Source organism: Lygodium microphyllum, chromosome 29 (assembly GCF_053477565.2).
Source record: "Lygodium microphyllum isolate KBCC chromosome 29, Lygodium_microphyllum_v1.1.10, whole genome shotgun sequence".
Lineage (NCBI taxonomy): Eukaryota > Viridiplantae > Streptophyta > Polypodiopsida > Schizaeales > Lygodiaceae > Lygodium > Lygodium microphyllum.
The window spans coordinates 13,777,081-13,795,463 of NC_141163.1; the positions used below are offsets into that span (position 1 = coordinate 13,777,081).

At 45.3% G+C, this 18,383-nt stretch overlaps 1 protein-coding gene across 5 annotated transcripts in view; it reads right to left on the bottom strand.

The window, feature by feature from the left end:
* Nucleotides 1-306: 306 nt before the first annotated feature.
* ABA4 (abscisic acid (aba)-deficient 4) overlaps nt 307-18,383 on the bottom strand; it is a 70,820-nt gene continuing 52,743 nt past the window's right edge. For 2 of the 5 annotated variants that reach the window (XM_087672076.1, XM_087672080.1), the window contains 4 exons: nt 1,155-1,283; nt 943-1,031; nt 747-852; nt 307-676 (listed from right to left, as the gene is read on the bottom strand). In XM_087672076.1, coding sequence (XP_087528202.1) covers nt 608-676; nt 747-852; nt 943-1,031; nt 1,155-1,283 — 393 coding nt within the window. In that variant the 3' untranslated portion in view covers nt 307-607. The remainder of the gene's footprint in view (nt 677-746; nt 853-942; nt 1,032-1,154; nt 1,284-18,383) is intronic. The other 3 variants (XM_087672079.1, XM_087672077.1, XM_087672078.1) reach the window with 3 other exon arrangements.

Genomic DNA, 18,383 nt, shown 5'->3' on the forward strand with positions numbered 1-18,383 from the left:
TGTTCCACTCCAATTGTGCCTCTTTGGTGAAGTGCCTTCTCTCTGATAGTAGGTTTGTGGCTTCTTAGGTTGCTTCCCAGCTGTCTCTTAGGAGTCAATCAGCCAGAAGGCAGTTTGTATCCTTCAATTTATCAATCCTCACGAAAACACACACACATATATATATATCCCACTCAGTATCCATTGAGTAAAACCTGAACAACCTGTTTCTAAAACATTGTAAGTACTTTTTTCTTTTGTTATATTTCCCTTAAAAAAAGTAAAAAATCACCACTAAGCCTATCCTTCAGCAGGCTAGACTGGATATATGTTAAACTTGTAAAAGGTTCTTTACTGGAGGATAGACGTGTAAAATTACAGTTTGTTTACACACAAAGAACTGTTTCACCTCTGCAATCCTTGCAGTAAGGGAGAGTGAGGCTGAAGCAGTCATGAATAACAGTAATATGATTTACCTTGGTTACACACAATGTGCATCGGTTCAGAAATTAAGACGAGCATGTTCACATTTACAGCATGCTCCTCACATTGCCTGATCAATAATGACATATTGACTAAGCGCATGAGAATCTGTAACACGTACAATGTGATCAACTGGCCTGCAAACTCAAGAGTAAATTGTTGCCACATCTGTCACATTCTCAGTGTTTGCTTTTCTCCAAATCTGCATTAGAACCTGAATACAACATATAAGAGCTGCGCTCTATTTTCATGCAAGACAACAATTTATAGAACAAATGCTTTACCTTGGTGATTGAATGACAGAGTATTCCAATTGGGCAGAAGAGGAGACACAAAACCAAGGAATGTCGTGTCTCCACTGCATTTTCCAAACCATCAAGAAAGACTTGTCTGTGCACATACAACATACATTGTTCAAGCATGATTGTAATGCAAATAACTGTCACTCAATCCATAAGAACCTGTGGTATAACAGTTTACCTGCCAGCAAACAGGTCAATTGCCAATAAATGTATCCATGCAGAAGCAATTGTGAATGTATTTGAAAACATTCTTGTGATACCAGGTAGCTGCAATATTTAAACTGTTAGCATCATTGATGGAAGCTCTAACCAGCCAGTTAATTCTTGCTGCAACATGCTGTCTTGAAACCTATTAAATATCTTGATGGAAAAACATCGAGCTTTATATACCTCAGGAAGCCAATGTTTGCTCGCAAACATAAGCTGTAGAGTCTCTGGGGACCATGATGCATAAAGAAGATACAGGTACACAAGCCCCAAGATCACGTATGGAATGCTGCTTTCTATGATTTTCCTAGTCTGCCCATTTGAGCAAAAGATATCAATAAAGTTTCTCAAAAGATCCAGTCATAATCAACTTCAGTTTTTGCAGCCATTTATACTTCAAGAACATTAGTAGAAAACTACCTTTTTTAACTGCAAGTCTCTCTCCTTTTTTCATGAATAAGTGTATATTAATGTATGGAAATATTTACACCCTCCTCTGCTAACTTTTCGCAGGGGTCAAGATATGACACTGAGGAGCCCCAGTAGCACGAGAGGAAGGGAGATGGAGGAGGAAAGTCCCCTTTTCACAAACCTCTCAGATGAGATTATACACTACTCTATAGATTCTCTTGGTAGGAGATTTTAACGCCAAGATGCAGAGCAGACAACGTGACACATTTTGAGCATCCAAGGAGGCTACAGGTGATGGAGGTAGAGGAGGCAAGCACAAGTAGGGTATTAGCTGATATTGGGGGAGATAGTACTCAATATTCCCAATAACTATTGGAGCTAGGGTCATGACACCATCTCATTATTTACAGCAAGATGAAGAAGTGGCCTGGATCCAGAGCACTGACTTGCTTCCAGCCCACTAGCTCTAGCACAGTCGATTATATACCAGGTCCCATTGAGATTATGGAACTAGTTAGATCCTTCCCCATCCCCCCTTGTTGATTAGAGTAGATCATACCTACTTTTCCCTCACCATATCCTCCTCCCCACACCCATAGGTACCAGCCACCGCTCATATCCAGCCCACCACTTTCTATTTCATGCATGACCTAGTTGACATATTAGCCATCACGCCTATGATGGGCTCACACAGTTCCAACATACTATCCCCCCTAGAAACACCCACCTCCCAGCTCACTTCCATCCTACATTCGGCTGTTATCTAGAGCTTCCCATACTCCACACACACTAGCAAACTCACACAACCTGAGAAAATGCCCCAAAACAGATGGTATGATAATGAGTGCAGGTAACTATACAGATACCTCTAGATCCAAAGAGGACTAGGGTCTATTACAAAGAGGGAGGCCTACAGATAGATGAGGACCTTGACTCACTGTAAATGGTCAGTATATGAGGAGGCATAGTATTGGGATCTATATCGTTCATTCATGAGCAGAGATGTAGCCATGGCATGGCATAGACTTTGAAAGCCACGCCACTCCACACCCATCAATGACCTGGAGATATATCACTCCCACACGAACCACCGATTCCTCCCCACCCAAGCCTCGCTCTACCAAATCCACCTTCTTCACATAATACGGTGAGGAGAGTGATAGAGCACCTACAACATGGATGATCAATGGATCACATAGGTATACAAGGTGAGCACTTCATTTATGCAGTGGATAATTTGACTCCTCTCCTTGGCTTTATGTTCCATGAGGCTCTAGTGGAAGGTTTCCCAGACGAGTGGACCATGCATACCATTGTACCCATCCATAAGTCCCGTGACCTCCTAGGGCTTGGTAACTACAAGACCATTATGATGGGCCACACATTGGCTAAGATATATGTAGTGATGGAGGCGGGGCTCACCGCATATGCAGAGAGGGAGATTGAGAACAGCAAGTCAGGCTAGATTCACACGGGGTTTCTCTACAATTGACTGCATCTCACCCTGAGATGCATGATTGAGCAGGTGAAAGTAAGGAAGAAGACACTCTATTGCTACTTTGTGCATTTCTACAAAAAGCCTTTGATACAGTTCCACTTTATGCATTATATGAGAGGGTGGTAGGGCGAGTGAGATGCCTAGGAGGACTCTCAAGCATGGTCTCTAGCAGCATTGGGGTGAAGTAAGGATGCACTACTTTGTGCATTTCTACAAAAAGCCTTTGATACAGTTCCACTTTATGCATTATATGAGAGGGTGGTAGGGGGAGTGAGATGCCTAGGAGGACTCTCAAGCATGGTCTCTAGCACCATTGGAGTGAAGCAAGGATGTACCCTCTCTGCTACACTCTTTGGACTCTACATAGACAAGATAAAAGACCACATCACATGAGGTGGCGGCGACGGAGTGGAGATAGCAAGTATATTGGTCTCTATTACGCTTTAACAATATTGTTCTGGTCTCTACACCATAGGAGGGTCTAGATCCATGCCCCTCATGACTTTTGCACATAGCGTGGATTAAAGGTTAATCTTGGGAAAACTAAGACCCTAATATTCCACACATCAGCCCCAATGAGGAGGAGATTAGTCTTCACCCTAGGAGTAGGACAAGTGGAGGTTGTAGACTCATATGTCTGCCCTAATGTTGGCTGGCTGGCCTCTTCAAATTCTCCCCATATTTCAGTTGGCCGTGAATTTTGAGCACTCTTCCAAGGGTGGCAGGTAAGCCCTAATTTCTGCTGTAAATTAGGGTTTAAAGCAGAAAATCTTCAATTTCAGGCAGCCTCTTGGGACTGCATTTGGCTGAGATCTCTTGAAGGAAGCTAGAAATTGGCTGAGAGAATGGAGAGGAAGCTGGAGAGAGAGATTTCAGAGCTTCATGGCCAAAATTGGCTGAAATTCAATGCTGCCCTGAAGTGAATGGCAAATTGACTGCAGCCCACCATCAACAGAAGCCCCACATGTAGTCACCTACCCTTGTGGGCCCCAAACTTGCTGTCACCTGCTTGTAGACAGCCTATAGGGGCCGTCACCTACCTACAATGGCCTCTAGATCAGCTGGGAGCAGCTTTTTGATAGTCTCCAATGGTTGGGCTGATAATGAATGACTGGAAAATTGCTACAGCAGCTCTCTCTCTTCCGCTCCTAACCTCCACCATGCTGGAATGAGGCTCCAACAGCCTTTAATAGCCCTTTCCCTCACTTGCACGGGCAAGTTTTGCTAAGTGGCAGCCTTCTAATTGCATTTTTCAACAATTTTCAGCCCAATTAAATTAATTTTTAGAATATTAACTTTGAAAAATTAATTTGATTATTAATTCTTGCACAAAAACTCAACTATACCAACCAACAATTAAATTGGCCAGGCCAATTTGCCTAGCCAATTTGACATCTAAGTATTCCTAAGCATTTATTAGCCATGAACTTGTATTAATTTAATAATTAATGCCTAGTTCCTAATGTCACCATTGACATTAATGGCTAATAAAATCTTCTAGGCCAAAATCTAACACTAGCTACCACCTAGTGCCTATCAACGATAACTTATTACAACTTTTGCCTTTGACACCCATTGATTTCTTAAGATCCTTGGATAATCATTGTGAAATAACTAACTTGCACATCACATGTGCACCTCACATTTGCACATTTGATTAACACTTAATCAAATGCTAAGTAAAGCATCAAGATTTCATGTCCTCGTCACAACCAGGCGATAGCCAAACGCCAGCTCCCAAGCAGGGAACAATCTGGCAAGTCACACAATAGTCAACGGGCAGGCGAGCAGCTGATTCATCACATTTTTTGACAGATTTTCATCAAATTTTTATAACCTTTTTTTTTTCAAGCAGCTCCCTTGCTTCTCTTACAAGCAGCCCCCTGCTCACTAACAGGGGGTTCGCACATGTAAGCACAGTTCTCAGATTTGTGAAGATTTGTGAAGATTTGTGTCCAAAAATTTGGGGCTTTTCCCAGATTTGATGTTGTTCATGCATAATGGTGACATTGGACCCAGAAATTGCAAAATTTGTGCACATTGGCTCTGAAATTTTTGGGGCATCTCATATATTAGTGAAATTTTGCTTAGCTGAGTTAGATTTTACTAACATTGGTGCACATTTGGACTTGAGAAATTTGGGGCTTTTGCAAATCTTACCCATTTTATGCTTTCGGGAACATGTATTAATGTAATCGAGGCAAGTTGGTCAGTGAAATTTTGGGGCTTTTGTCGAAATCTGTGGATTTTGGCAAAATTGATGTAACAAACGCACTTTGGAAACATTGCTGAAAGTCATCCGTTCTACTGCTATACATGTACTTGGACTGAATTTTGCTTTTACTTTCTGAAAATCTAGGTTTAAATCAGCTGAATATTCAGCTCATTGTTTGCTATCATAAATTACGGCATTGATTTTTGGTGCATTGCTGAAAAATGGCTGCAAATGCTTCTAATAGAAGTGACACTAAATCCCTCTTTGAAATCAAAAGGTCTGATGGCACTGGCTTTGATTTGTGGAAGGACAGGATGCAAAACATTCCGTTTCTCAAGGATTGTGAAGATGCTCTCTTGGAAACTAAGTTTGCAGCTATGACAGATGTGGATTGGGCTAGACCCAACAAGAAGACTATTGCATATATTACGATGGCCGTGTCTCATGATGTACTTACAAATATTAAGCGTCTTGATACAGGTTATGCTATATGGAAAATATTAGAGGACACTTATGAAAATACAACTCCAGTGAATCAAGTGTATCTTATGCGCAAGCTTGTGAACATGGAGTTGGATGAGTCTAAGCCAGCAGTTGAGCATTTGAGTACTTTCGCAGGGATTTTGAGTCAGTTACAGGACTCTGGTTTTTGCTTGCCTTCGATGATAAATTGAAGGCCATTTTCTTGTTGATGACTTTGCCTAATAGCTAGGAGTCTTTGATTGTTTCACTTAGCAACAACCCTGCTTTAACCTTTGGTGTTAGGGGCTCTATTCTCAATGAGGAGATCAGAAGAAATTTCAATGGAGAAAGCAGTGGTTCAGCCTACCACCTTAGAGGCAAGTCAAAAAAGAGGAGTAATGCAGCAAATAAAGGCAAAAGTAGGAGTAAAAGCAAGGGCAAAACAGAAGGATGTTACTTGCTACCAGTGTGGGTGTAAAGGGCATAAAAAGCCCGATTGGCGGTACTTTAAGAAAGAGCAAGAAAGAAAGAAACAGCAAGGTAAGAAAAAGAAGGATGATAGCTCTTCCTCAAAAGAAGTTGCAAAGGTAAATGTTGCATCAACTGTGGTCATTGAAGAGCTTCCTGACACTAAAGAGATACTTGTTGTAGCCTCATGTAATGTTGCAGATATTATGGCAACAGTAGGTGATATGCACATCACCAAAAGGGATGTAATTGATGCCTTACTTTCAGCTCATGATGGGCTGTCACAATCATGGATAGTGGACAACAGTGCTTCTTTTCATGTTACTCCCTCTTTGGAGTCATTTTTTGAATACACTGCAAGTTGCCTAGGCAAGGTTTACTTGGGCAACAACTGTCAGAAGTGGAGCAGCGGTGGAAGCATAAACATGTGCTGAAATAAACTGTTGAAACACAAGACAAAAAGAGAAAAGAAAAGAACACGATACAGATGAGAACTCAGATGTATGCACGGGAAATGGAATCCATATATCTGAACACGAGACAGTCGCATACAACAGTGAGTCACTGGCTGCATGGGCATTGGCACTGGCTCCTCTCTCCACAGAGTCTGCAGATGGTGAAGATGAAGTGACTGACTGAGGAGGAGCCACTGAGTATAAATAGGCTGAAAAAGTGGGGAGCAATAATGCTGGTCGGACAGCATTAAAGCTGGCCGACTGGTGCATAAAATGCTCCACTGGCACAAAATGCCACACCAGAAAAATACCTAAAATACCTAAAAAAAATGCCCAGCCCAGATCAAGCTCAGACTCACACATGAGCTGACAAATACTCTGCTAACACCCTCTCTCAGATCATGAGTAATCTGATACAATACAATAGTACAATGAAAAGGGATCAGAAACTATACAACATAGAACCACCAAGTAGAACCATGGATACCCAAGCAGTGGGTGATCAAGCCACCACCAAGGTGCCTCGGAGAGAACCTGATGTCAATGTCGATCGTACCAAACATCTGAAAATAGAGAAGATCATAGCATGTCTCTGTGTCCATCATCAATGTCTCGCAGTAGCATACAAGACCATCCTGTCAAAAATGCCTCTGAACATAGGTGACCATGGATTCCCCGCCTTTGGCCAGACCGCCAAAGTGTCCCCTCATGTGAGCTCCAGACGAAAGCCTCCCGCTCTCTGTCAGATAACCAGCTCAGCATGAACCTGGATGTCAATCCTAGCTCCAGGATTTGATTCCGCCAGACTGAAGTCGATGCGTCAGGGACGTCCCTCTCTGGAACCTATGCACCTGTATAAAAATATAGATGAGGCGTGGCTGCCCCATCTGAACACCCGCTCACACTCCCTCTCTGGCACAAGAGAGTCGTGAGGGATGACCTCATTACCACCACTATAAAGCCGCCGAGGAAGGGGCCACCAAGCCCTTCCCGCGATCCAAAGAAGAGGATCCCTTCCGCACCTTGGACTTCACTTTGGTCGGAGGATCGGAGTCGGAGTCTGATGAAGGAGAGGACTCATCGGTAGAGTCAACATCCCGCTTCGTCTTCTGCTCCTTCTTCCTGGAAGCCGCTAACTTCTTGCAGTCCTTCCGCAAATGTCCCTTCTTGCCATATTGGTAACACTGGGCCTTCGACTTCGCCTTCCCGTTACCCCTCTCTGAAGCTACATAAGCCTCACCTCCATAATGTGCTGGAAGCCGCCCTTGTAATCTCAAGGATGTCTCATGGTTGTCCTCATCAAAGTCTTCAGGAAGAGGAAAAGGACGGAGAGGAGGAGGAGTAGCTCCATAGACGATGTACCATAATTGCTTCTGCACAAACCAAGCTTTCATGACAGCACTCCATGTGAGATAATCAGGTCCACGTAACTTATCATCAATGGAAGTGCACGGAGGAGCCATATGGAGAGGATAAGAAGAGAAGTAGAGAAGAGATGGAATTTAGAGAGGAAACACAGCCAAAACACAAGCACAGACTACAGAAAATGAGAGTTCACATGCAATATAACCCAAAATCTGATCAATAGAAGACAAAATTTGCTGCAGAAAGTTAAAAAATCAGTCAAAAACTGCCAAAAACAGCAAAAACGGCCTGAAGTAACAGTCACCCAGCCACGAGAGACGTTGAATCAGCAAAACGCAGGCTGTAAACTGGAGAAAAACAGGTAGAAAACTGTCGCCAGCAGCTACAGATGAAAAATGCAGGCAGCAAAGGGTGCGTAGGCAGCAGAAGGTGCGGAGGCAGCAGGCGATGGCAAAACTGCAAAAAACGCAGGCTGAAAACAGCCCCAAAACAGGTCGCCTGGCTGCAACAGCAGTCGTCTGATCAGCAGGGGTACAAAAGAGTCCTGAAATCAGCAAGAAAACACAGCAGAAACACAAATCCTGAAAACTGATACCATGTCAGAAGTGGAGCAGCGGTGGAAGCATAAACATGTGCTGAAATAAACTGTTGAAACACAAGACAAAAAGAGAAAAGAAAAGAACACGATACAGATGAGAACTCAGATGTATGCACGGGAAATGGAATCCATATATCTGAACACGAGTCAGTCGCATACAACAGTGAGTCACTGGCTGCGTGGGCACTGGCACTGGCTCCTCTCTCCACAGAGTCTGCAGATGGTGAAGATAAAGTGACTGACTGAGGAGGAGCCACTGAGTATAAATAGGCTAAAAAAGTGGGGAGCAATAATGCTGGTCGGACAGCATTAAAGCTGGCCGACTGGTGCATAAAATGCTCCACTGGCACAAAATGCCACACCAGAAAAATACCTAAAATACCTTAAAAAAATGCCCAACCCAGATCAAGCTCAGACTCACACATGAGCTGACAAATACTCTGCTAACAACAACTATACATGTGAGATAGAGGATGTAGGTACCATTCACTGGGCTCTTGAAAATGGCGAAGAGCTGATTCTGCATTATGTTATCTCGCATAAAGAAAAGTCTACAGTCAGTTGGATAGCTTGATGCAAGAGGGTATTTTATTACCTTTGGTGGTGGATCTTGAAAGGTCCACAAAGGCTCTATGTTGATTGTTTAAGGCAGCAAAAGCGGGACTTTATATTATTTGCATTATAAATCATTACCTGGCAAGTTCTCGGCTGTGGCTGAAGTCCACTCACAAATGGAACTTTGGCACAAAAGACTTGGCCATATAAGCTAGAAAGGCCTTTAGGTTCTCTCCTCTTTAGGGAGATTTGATGTAAAAGGCTCTGGTCTCGAATTTTGTAATGATTGCATATATGGAAAACATGTGAAGTCTCCTTTTTACTCTGGTGTCATTAAGAATTCCAATGCTCTTGATTTAGTACACTCTGATGTGTGCACTAAGCCTGTTAATTCATACGGGGGTGCGTGTTACTTTGTTACATTTATTGATGATTTCGGTAGAAAGTCATGGGTGTATGTGTTAAAGAGCAAAAAGGAAGTGTTAGATGTTTTCAAAAAGTTTCATGCTTTTGTTACCACACAGAAAGGACTTAAGTTGAAAGCTATAAGAACGGATAATGGGAGTGGTTATGTCTCTAATGAAAAGATTTTGTGAGATGCATGGTATTAAGAGGGAGTTGACAGCCCCCTATAATCCTGCATCAAATGGCATGGCTAAAAGATATAATCGCACACTTTATGAGAGAGTTGGATATATGTTGTCCATAGCTAATCTCCCCACAACAATTCTAGGGAGAGGCTCTTAAAAATGCAGTTCATGTATGCAACCGCTTTCCCAATCATGCATTGGAAAATGGCATTCCTGAAGAGGTTTGGTCTGGCAAACCTGCTTCATATGCCATTTGCATGTCTTTGGTTGTAATGCCTTTGTGCATGTACCTGTAGATCAAAGGACCAAACTAGACATGAAATCCATCAAGGGCATCTTCATGGGATATGGAGATGAGGAAGAGATGGGTTATAGAGTTTGGCTCCCTCAGAGAAAGAAGATAGCATACAACCGAGACGTAGTATTTAATGAGGCAAAATTGCTGAAAAATGCTGCACATGGTGACCTTGACAAAAAGAAGGTCAAATTTCAGCATGAACAACCAGCCATTCAACGGCCATTAGCTGAAGATTCTGTTCCTTTTGATGTTGAAAATGAGCAGCAACCCATTGGGCTACAGCCAGAAGATAATGGACAACAAATAGATGCACATGATGGAATAGGACAGCAAGAAGAACATGCTGAAAACAGGTTACAACAGCAAGGAAATGCTGAAAACCAGCCACTGGGTAATGGTGTACACATACCTGAGGATGTAGGTCCATTGCCTAACAAGACAGATCACTACGCTCTGTGTTTTGTTTGCTCTCACTGCATCCTTGCATTTAGAGTTGGATCAAATGGATGTGAAGATTACTTTTCTTCATGGTGACCTGGATGAAGAGCTGTACATGAAACAGCCCGAAGGTTTTGAAATCCTGGGCAAAGAGCATTTGGTTTGTAAGCTGAAACACAGCTTATATGGGCTGAAACAAGCCCCTAGACAGTGGTACAGAAAGTTTGATACCTTCATGCTCAACCATGGATTTAAATGCAATCATGCAGATGATTTCTTATACACTAGAAAGGCTGATGATGGAAACCTTATTGTGCTGGTCTTATATGTGGATGACATGCTGATTGCAGGAAAGCATAAGAGTACTTTGAATGCTCTTAAAAGGCAGTTGAGTTCAGCCTTCTCAATGAAAGATTTGGGGGCAGCTGAACACATTTTGGGCATGTGCATTAAAAGAGATAGAGGGCAGCACTTGTTGTTTCTCTCATAGGATAAGTACATTAGCAAAGTACTTGACAAGTTTAATATGGTTGATGCTAAGCCTCTTGGTGTGCCTTTACCGCCACATACAAAGCTTAGCAAAGTTGATTTCCCAAAGGATGATGCAACTGCTAGTGCTATGAAGGGCATACCTCATGCATCAACTTGTGCATCTTTGATGTATACCATGGTTGCAACTCGCCCTGACATTGCTCATGTAGTGGGAGTTGTTAGTAGATTCATGTCTAACCCTGGCAAGCCACATTGGGAAGCGGTGAAATGTATCTTCAGATACTTAAAAGGTACACAAGAGAAGTGTATATGCTATGGAAAGGGTACACTAGAGTTGCAAGGATTTTGTGATTCAAACATGGCAGGAGATCTTGACACTCGGAAATCTACTAGTGGGTATGTCTTTGTTAGAGATCATAGCCTGTTTAGGCAGCTGCACAGTCAGCAGCAGCAGTCGGACCAGCAGCTGCAGTCGGACTGTGCAGTCGGACTGCCACGTGGCAGTCCGACTGCCTGCAGCCGTTTTTACCAGGCTGCGCCCTATTTCTGGCGCCCCGTTCTAGGTGGTTTTTCGCCTATTTATTGTTGACGACTTCAGCAGTCTACCTATTCTTCTCTGTCGCAGATTACAGACCGGTGCCGTGCAGATTTCTGTCTCTGTTCACAGATTTCAGACAGCAGACAGTGCAGACTGCAGCAGACTTCGAGGTGGACAGCAGGTCGCATCGTCGAGGTGGAGACACGCAGTCCAGCGCACTGCGCCCGTGTATATCTTTGTATTCAGCATTCTTTATACAGCAGATCTTCATTGTACACTGTCTCTTTCTCTCCCTTTTTCTCTCTGCGTTCTCTCTCTCTCAGTCCTACGCTTCCGCACCACTGCACTCTGACATGGTATCAGAGCAGTGTTTGAGGGCTGACTGAGCGCAGAATCAACCTGAAAAGGAGTTTCCATCGCGACACAAATTTGTGTTTTTTGCGTTTAAGGGCAGACAGGAGGGCTGCGCCTTGGAACAAGGCTGAAACGAGTGTGGGCGCACAGGAAAGGAGTACAGGTGGTGGATTTGCTGCTGTTTATTGCTGTTTGACGCGGAGGAAGTTTGAGTTTTCAACCTAAAAGTGCAGGTTTTGTTTTTTCATTGCCTCCGGCGGGTGAAGAAGCTTCGGGACGCGGAAGAGCCTTAGCAGGCTGAGTTTACTCAGTCAGAGGGGGCTGCTTTTGCGTTTGAGAAGGCATTGCAGGTGAAGATGTCTACAGAGATGGACTTGGAGTTCCAGGCGATTATGGACCGGAAGGTGCCTGTCTTACCGGCTCTTCCTACAGATCAGAAGCTCGACGGCGACAACTACCGCATTTGGCGTGTCATGATGTTGGCCATTCTTGAGTCATATGATTTGGCGGAGTTGGTACAGGAAGATATTGACCGGCCTTCGGTAAGAGATGAGTCCAAACTCTCTTCCGATGCTCGTGCGGAGTTGGCCAGGGCCCAGTCTCATTGGGACAAACTGAATGCCAGGATTCGATCCTTTCTCTTTCTATCATGCACTACAGCCGTGATCGCTCACATCGAGCACTTGACGGTGGCTCGTGAGATATGGCTGGAGCTTGATCAAATGTACAATCGGATGACCCTGATGAAGAGGGTTTCTTTGGAGGTACAGATGCGGACCTTGTCCGTCAATAAGTCTTCTTCGCTAAGGGAACACATTAACAAGCTAAGGCAGCTACAGATGCAGGTTCAGAATGCGGGGAAGCCAATTTCCTCCGAAGACATGGCGATCACACTCTTGTTCCAGTTGCCGCCACGATTCGGTACATTTTACTCTGCCCTTATTGCTTCGGGGCGAGAGTCTACTCTTCAGTGGGAAGAGTTGGTTCCTATGGTCTTGGACCAAGAGGAACAGGTAAAGGGACAGAATGCTTCCAAGACGGAGGCGTTGACAGGTCAAGCCTCTCAGAAGAAGGGGAAGGACCAAAAGAAGAAGAAGGGGGATAACAAGTCCAAGAAGGACAAGGAGAAGGACAAGGACAAAGACTCCACATGCCATATTTGTGGAAAGACTGGCCATTGGAAGAAGGATTGCCCTGACAAAGACTCGAAGGACACCAAGAAGAAGGAAACCAAGGATTCTGGAGTGGTGGCTGCACCCTCATCAGCTGCATTTCTACATTTAGTTGTCATTGAGGACGCTTCACCGAATGCTTCTGATGTTGCGATGGCGGCTCCCCAATCTCGAGAGTGGATTATTGATAGTGGTGCCTCACGGCACATGACTCCTTCATCAGATGGTGTTGCCTAGCTGCGACCTTCGCGTGGGCAGGTTCTCATTGGAGACAGCTCTTCAGTTTCTATTGCAGGTCGGGGTAAGATGCAGCTTATTCCAGATGGACGAGGTGGCACCCATACCTCAGAGGTTTTGCATGTACCAGGATTAGGGTACCATCTCCTTTCAGTTCATAAGATTTGCTCCCTTGGTCTTTTGGTGGAATTTGACAGTTCTACTGTGCGAGTCCTTGATCGTGAATCGAGGAAGGTTCTATCATCTGGATATGAGGAGAACGGCATTTACAAACTGAAGTCTTCCACTGCCCTCTCTTCTCTTCTTCTTACCTCACAGTCACAGTCTGAATTATGGCATGCTCGGTTTGGTCACCTGAACTATGACTATCTTCGGAAGGCGTCACGTGGACAGCTTGTTCGAGGGTTGCCGGATATAGTGGTGAGCCAGCATCCATGTGTCTCCTGCATACGGGGGAAGCAGCATCGGGATGCCATTCCCCACACAGCTTCGCGGCGGTCTACTTCACCGATGGAGCTAGTATCTACGGATCTATGTGGCCCTATGAGGAATGAGTCCCTGCGTGGGAGCTCTACTTCATGCTGATCGTGGATGACTATAGCAGGATGACATGGGCCTATTTTTTGACACTAAAATCAGAAGCTTTCTCGCACTTCAAGGATTGGCTTCTCTTTGAGGAGAACCGATCAGGCCGGAAGTTGAAGACCTTGCGATCCGACAAGGGAGGTGAATTTGTGTCTAATGAATTTGCTCGGTTTTATGCAGATAGAGGAATTCACCAGGAGTTTGCAAATACCAATACTCCTCAAGAAAATGGTATTCTAGAACGGAAGAACTGCAGTGTGATCGAGATGGCGCGCACCATGATGGAGCACCGACAGACCCCTCAGGTTCTGTGGGCCGAGGCTGTGGCTACTGCAGTCCACATCCTTAATCGATCCCCTACTTCAGCCGTGGAAGGGATGACTCCATTTGAGGCTTATTTTGGGACGAAGCCAGATGTTTCTTACTTTCGGGTCTTTGGGTGTGATGCCTATGTTCACATTCCCAAGGCTCACCGTGACAAATTTGAAGCGGCTTCCCGAAAACAGGTATTTGTTGGCTATAGCTCTCAGTCCCAAGGCTACCGACTGTATGATCCCGTCAAGCGGGATGTATATACTAGCCGTGATGTGCGGTTTGTGGAGGTTCCGACTTCTTCAACGGGTGGAGCATCCCGTTCTTGGAGATCCAGGGGAGAGTTTGGCTCCTTCTACAGTTCCACTGGAGCCTGTGCCGTTTGATTATGATTCTGTTTCTGACACAGAGTCTACTGTTCCACCGGATCCTTCTGAGGAGTTACCACCGGTGGACATTCCAGAGTCTTCTACTGATGGAGAACGACAAGGGGAGGTTCGGCCTCCTCCTCGCTGGGCCCGTGACACACTCCGTGATTCAGGGATCGAGGGGGTTCCTGAGGAGTGGGGACCGCAGGATGGTCCGCGGCGGTCACGGAGGCACCAGGCGCATTCTTCGGAGCTTGTTTGCTCCAATTATTGTTTGATGTCCCGAGTTATGCAGGATCGAGAGCCCACCTCCGTGAAGGAGGCTTTACAGTCCGCCCCATGGAAGAAAGCTATGGAAGCTGAGTTGGAGGCTATTGAGAGGAATGGCACTTGGTCACTTGTGCCACGCCCCCCGAAGAAGAAGGTGATTGGAGTCAAGTGGGTCTTCAAGACCAAATATCTCAGTGATGGTACTTTGGATAAGCACAAGGCTCGCCTTGTTGCTAAGGGTTTTGCCCAGCGCCCAGGGATTGACTGTCATGACACCTTTGCCCCTACAGCTCGTATGGCAACCATTAGAGCTGTTCTTGCTTTGGCTGGCCATAGGAGATGGCCTGTTTATCAGCTGGATGTGAAGTCGGCCTTCCTGAATGGTGATTTGAAGGAGGAGATCTACGTTGAGCAGCCTCCTGGTTTTGGTTCTTCAGATGGGAAAGTCTACAGGTTGAAGAAGGCCCTGTATGGTCTCAAGCAGGCCCCGCGAGCTTGGAACGAGAAGATTGATTCGTTCCTCCAGACTCAGTTGGGATATCGGCGGTCCAAGGCCGATCCGCAACTGTATGTTCACACTTCCGAGGATGGTTGTGTGCTGTTTGTATTATATGTTGATGATTTGATTGTCACAGGTGATGATGCACAGCAGGTCAAGGAGACAAAGTCAGCTTTACATCGGACGTTCGAGATGACGGATTTGGGGCTACTCCATTTCTTTTTAGGCCATGAGATTTATCAGTCTCAGAGGGGGATCTTTCTCTCCCAACAAAGATATGTACAGGAGCTCTTGGTGACTTTTGAGATGGAAGATTGTCGGACCCTCTCTACTCCTATGGATCCGAACTGGAAGGCCACTTCCCATTCAGCTTCTCCTTTGGCGGATGCTTCCCGCTATCGACAGTTGATAGGGTCTTTGATTTGGCTTCTCACCACGAGGGTTGATCTATGTTTTGCTGTTGGGCTCTTGGCAGGGTTCATGAGTGAACCTCAGACGGTGCATTGGCAGGCTGCTCAGAGGATACTTCGGTATCTAAGGGGGACGTCTGATTTGGGGATTCATTACCCCGCAGGGACAGATGGGTCAGATCTTGTACTTGCAGGTTGGAGCGACTCGGATTGGGCTGGTGACGTGGACCACAGACGGTCTACAACAGGTTACTGCTTTACTTTGGGTGCAGGTGTTATTTCATGGAGTAGCAAGAAGCAGCCCACGGTAGCCCTTTCGTCTACTGAGGCGGAGTATCGGGCTGCATCTTCCACCACATGCGAGGTTGTGTGGCTTCGGAGATTGTTGGAGGAGCTTGGGTGCCCCCAGACTCGTCCTACATTGCTGCGATGCGACAATGAGAGTTGCATTGCCTTGGCAAGGAATCCTGTTTTTCATGCCCGGACGAAGCACATTGAGATCCAGTACCACTTCATCCGAGAAAAGCTTCTGGATGAGACCATCACTGTGGAGTATTGCAAGACGGAGGATAATCTTGCGGATTTGTTTACGAAGGCGCTTCCTCAGGCTCTACTTCGGCAACATTCCCGATCCCTCAGGCTTCTGCCCTGTCCAGGCTCTGAGAGGGGGTGTTAGAGATCATAGCCTGTTCAGGCAGCTGCACAGTCAGCAGCAGCAGTCGGACCAGCAGCTGCAGTCGGACTGTGCAGTCGGACTGCCACGTGGCAGTCGGACTGCCTGGAGCCGTTTTTACCAGGCTGCGCCCTATTTCTGGCGCCCCGTTCTAGGTGGTTTTTCGCCTATTTATTGTCGACGACTTCAGCAGTCTACCTATTCTTCTCTGTCGCAGATTACAGACCGGTGCCGTGCAGATTTCTGTCTCTGTTCACAGATTTCAGACAGCAGACAGTGCAGACTCCAGCAGACTTCGAGGTGGACAGCAGGTCGCATCGTCGAGGTGGAGACACGCAGTCCAGCGCACTGCGCCCGTGTATATCTTTTGTATTCAGCATTCTTTATACAGCAGATCTTCATTGTACACTGTCTCTTTCTCTCCCTTTTTCTCTCTGCGTTCTCTCTCTCTCAGTCCTACGCTTCCACACCGCTGCACTCTGACAGTCTTTACATTGGCTGGTGGGGCTATCTCTTGGTGTTCAAGGTTGCAAAAAATTGTGGCACTAGTACTACAGAGGCTAAATATATTTCAGCCACTGAAGCTTCTAAGGAAGCTATTTTGGCTTGGCCGTCTGGTCAAGGATTTTGGTCTTTCTTCACGTACTCCAGTGCTTGCTTGTGATAGCCAGAGTGCAGTATGTCTAGCTAAAAATGACATGTTCCATGCATGTACCAAACACATAGATGTTTGGTACCACTTTATTCAACAGGTCTTGGATAATGGTCTAGTCATGCTGACTAAGGTCAAAACTCAAGATAACCCTGCAAATGTTCTCACTCAAATTCTTGCAAAGACTCAACATGAGCATTGCATCCGTTTAGTGGGAGTTGGTTAGCTTAAAGGTACCACTTCAAGCCTTTAAGTGGGAGGTTGTTGGGTGTAAAGTCCCTTCGTCTCTGTGTATAAAGATATATGGGTGTGAGCACAACCTTATTGTACCCTAACATATAAATACATTCTTTTATTCTTTGTGTACCATCATAATCTAGTACACCTATCTCTGCATTCACTCTCTCTCACTCTCAACACTACTGCTCTCGCTTCTATCTCGCACTCTCATTGCGCACTCTCCCCTTCACAGTACCACATGAGATCATTAGAGCTAATTTTGCTACACCCCCCATGATGATGAAGGCCCTTTTTCAGACCATCAGCTTCATACATAGAGTATATGAAATGCACCTAGATAGACTACCTGCGAGAGCCTTCAAGACCTAGGTAGCTAGCTCAGGCAGGACAGACTTCATGGTATGCACAAGTCGAGCAATGGCTCACAAGATACGGGGATCAGCATCAACCAGCTCCCCCCCCCCCCTTTTACTATGGACCGCACTTCCCCTTTAGACATCTCTTCCACACTGAGAGGAACTTGGTCATGCGACATGACCTTTGCTGCACATACGGCATACATGGACTTCACCTCAACAGCCCCTTTCCCTAAAGATGTCTTACTACAAGGATCACTTTATGAGAACTACAGTAAATGGTTTTAGCGAGAGACCTAGATACCTAGATATATACATGCCAGATGAGATGCGGGTACCAATTGGCCAACTCAGGATACTCTCTCATCAACTTGAGATCAAGACCAAGAGGGCAGCCCACATTCCCAGAGTTGAGAGCAAGCTATGCCAAGAGGAGATGGAGAGCGAGGAGCATTACATCTACAAATGCAACACCTAAAGCACAGTCTAAGGTAGATACCCCACGCTATTTGGAGGAGACGCCTCCTTCAGACTAGTCATAAGTCCTTGGACCAATGACACTTGGGCCAATTCCTATTTTAGATTCAGAAGCTCCACACATCATTACTACAAGCAGGCACTATATAGAGAGAGGGATGTCAATCACAGCTTACCGATTTCTTCTAGACAATGACCACACACACAGATCCTACATAGAAAGGGGTGACAGTCCAAAGAGTTGAGGAGATTAGAGCAACACCCAAACCATGGATGTGGGGGTACCAGACATAGATGCTACACCAGAGAGAGATGAGGAAGATCTGCCAATGATACAAGTAGCACCTGAAAGAGCTAAGGGACCAATCTAGATGCTACCCTTGTACTATTTCATCATGGATGTATGACATACTCTACCCATCAA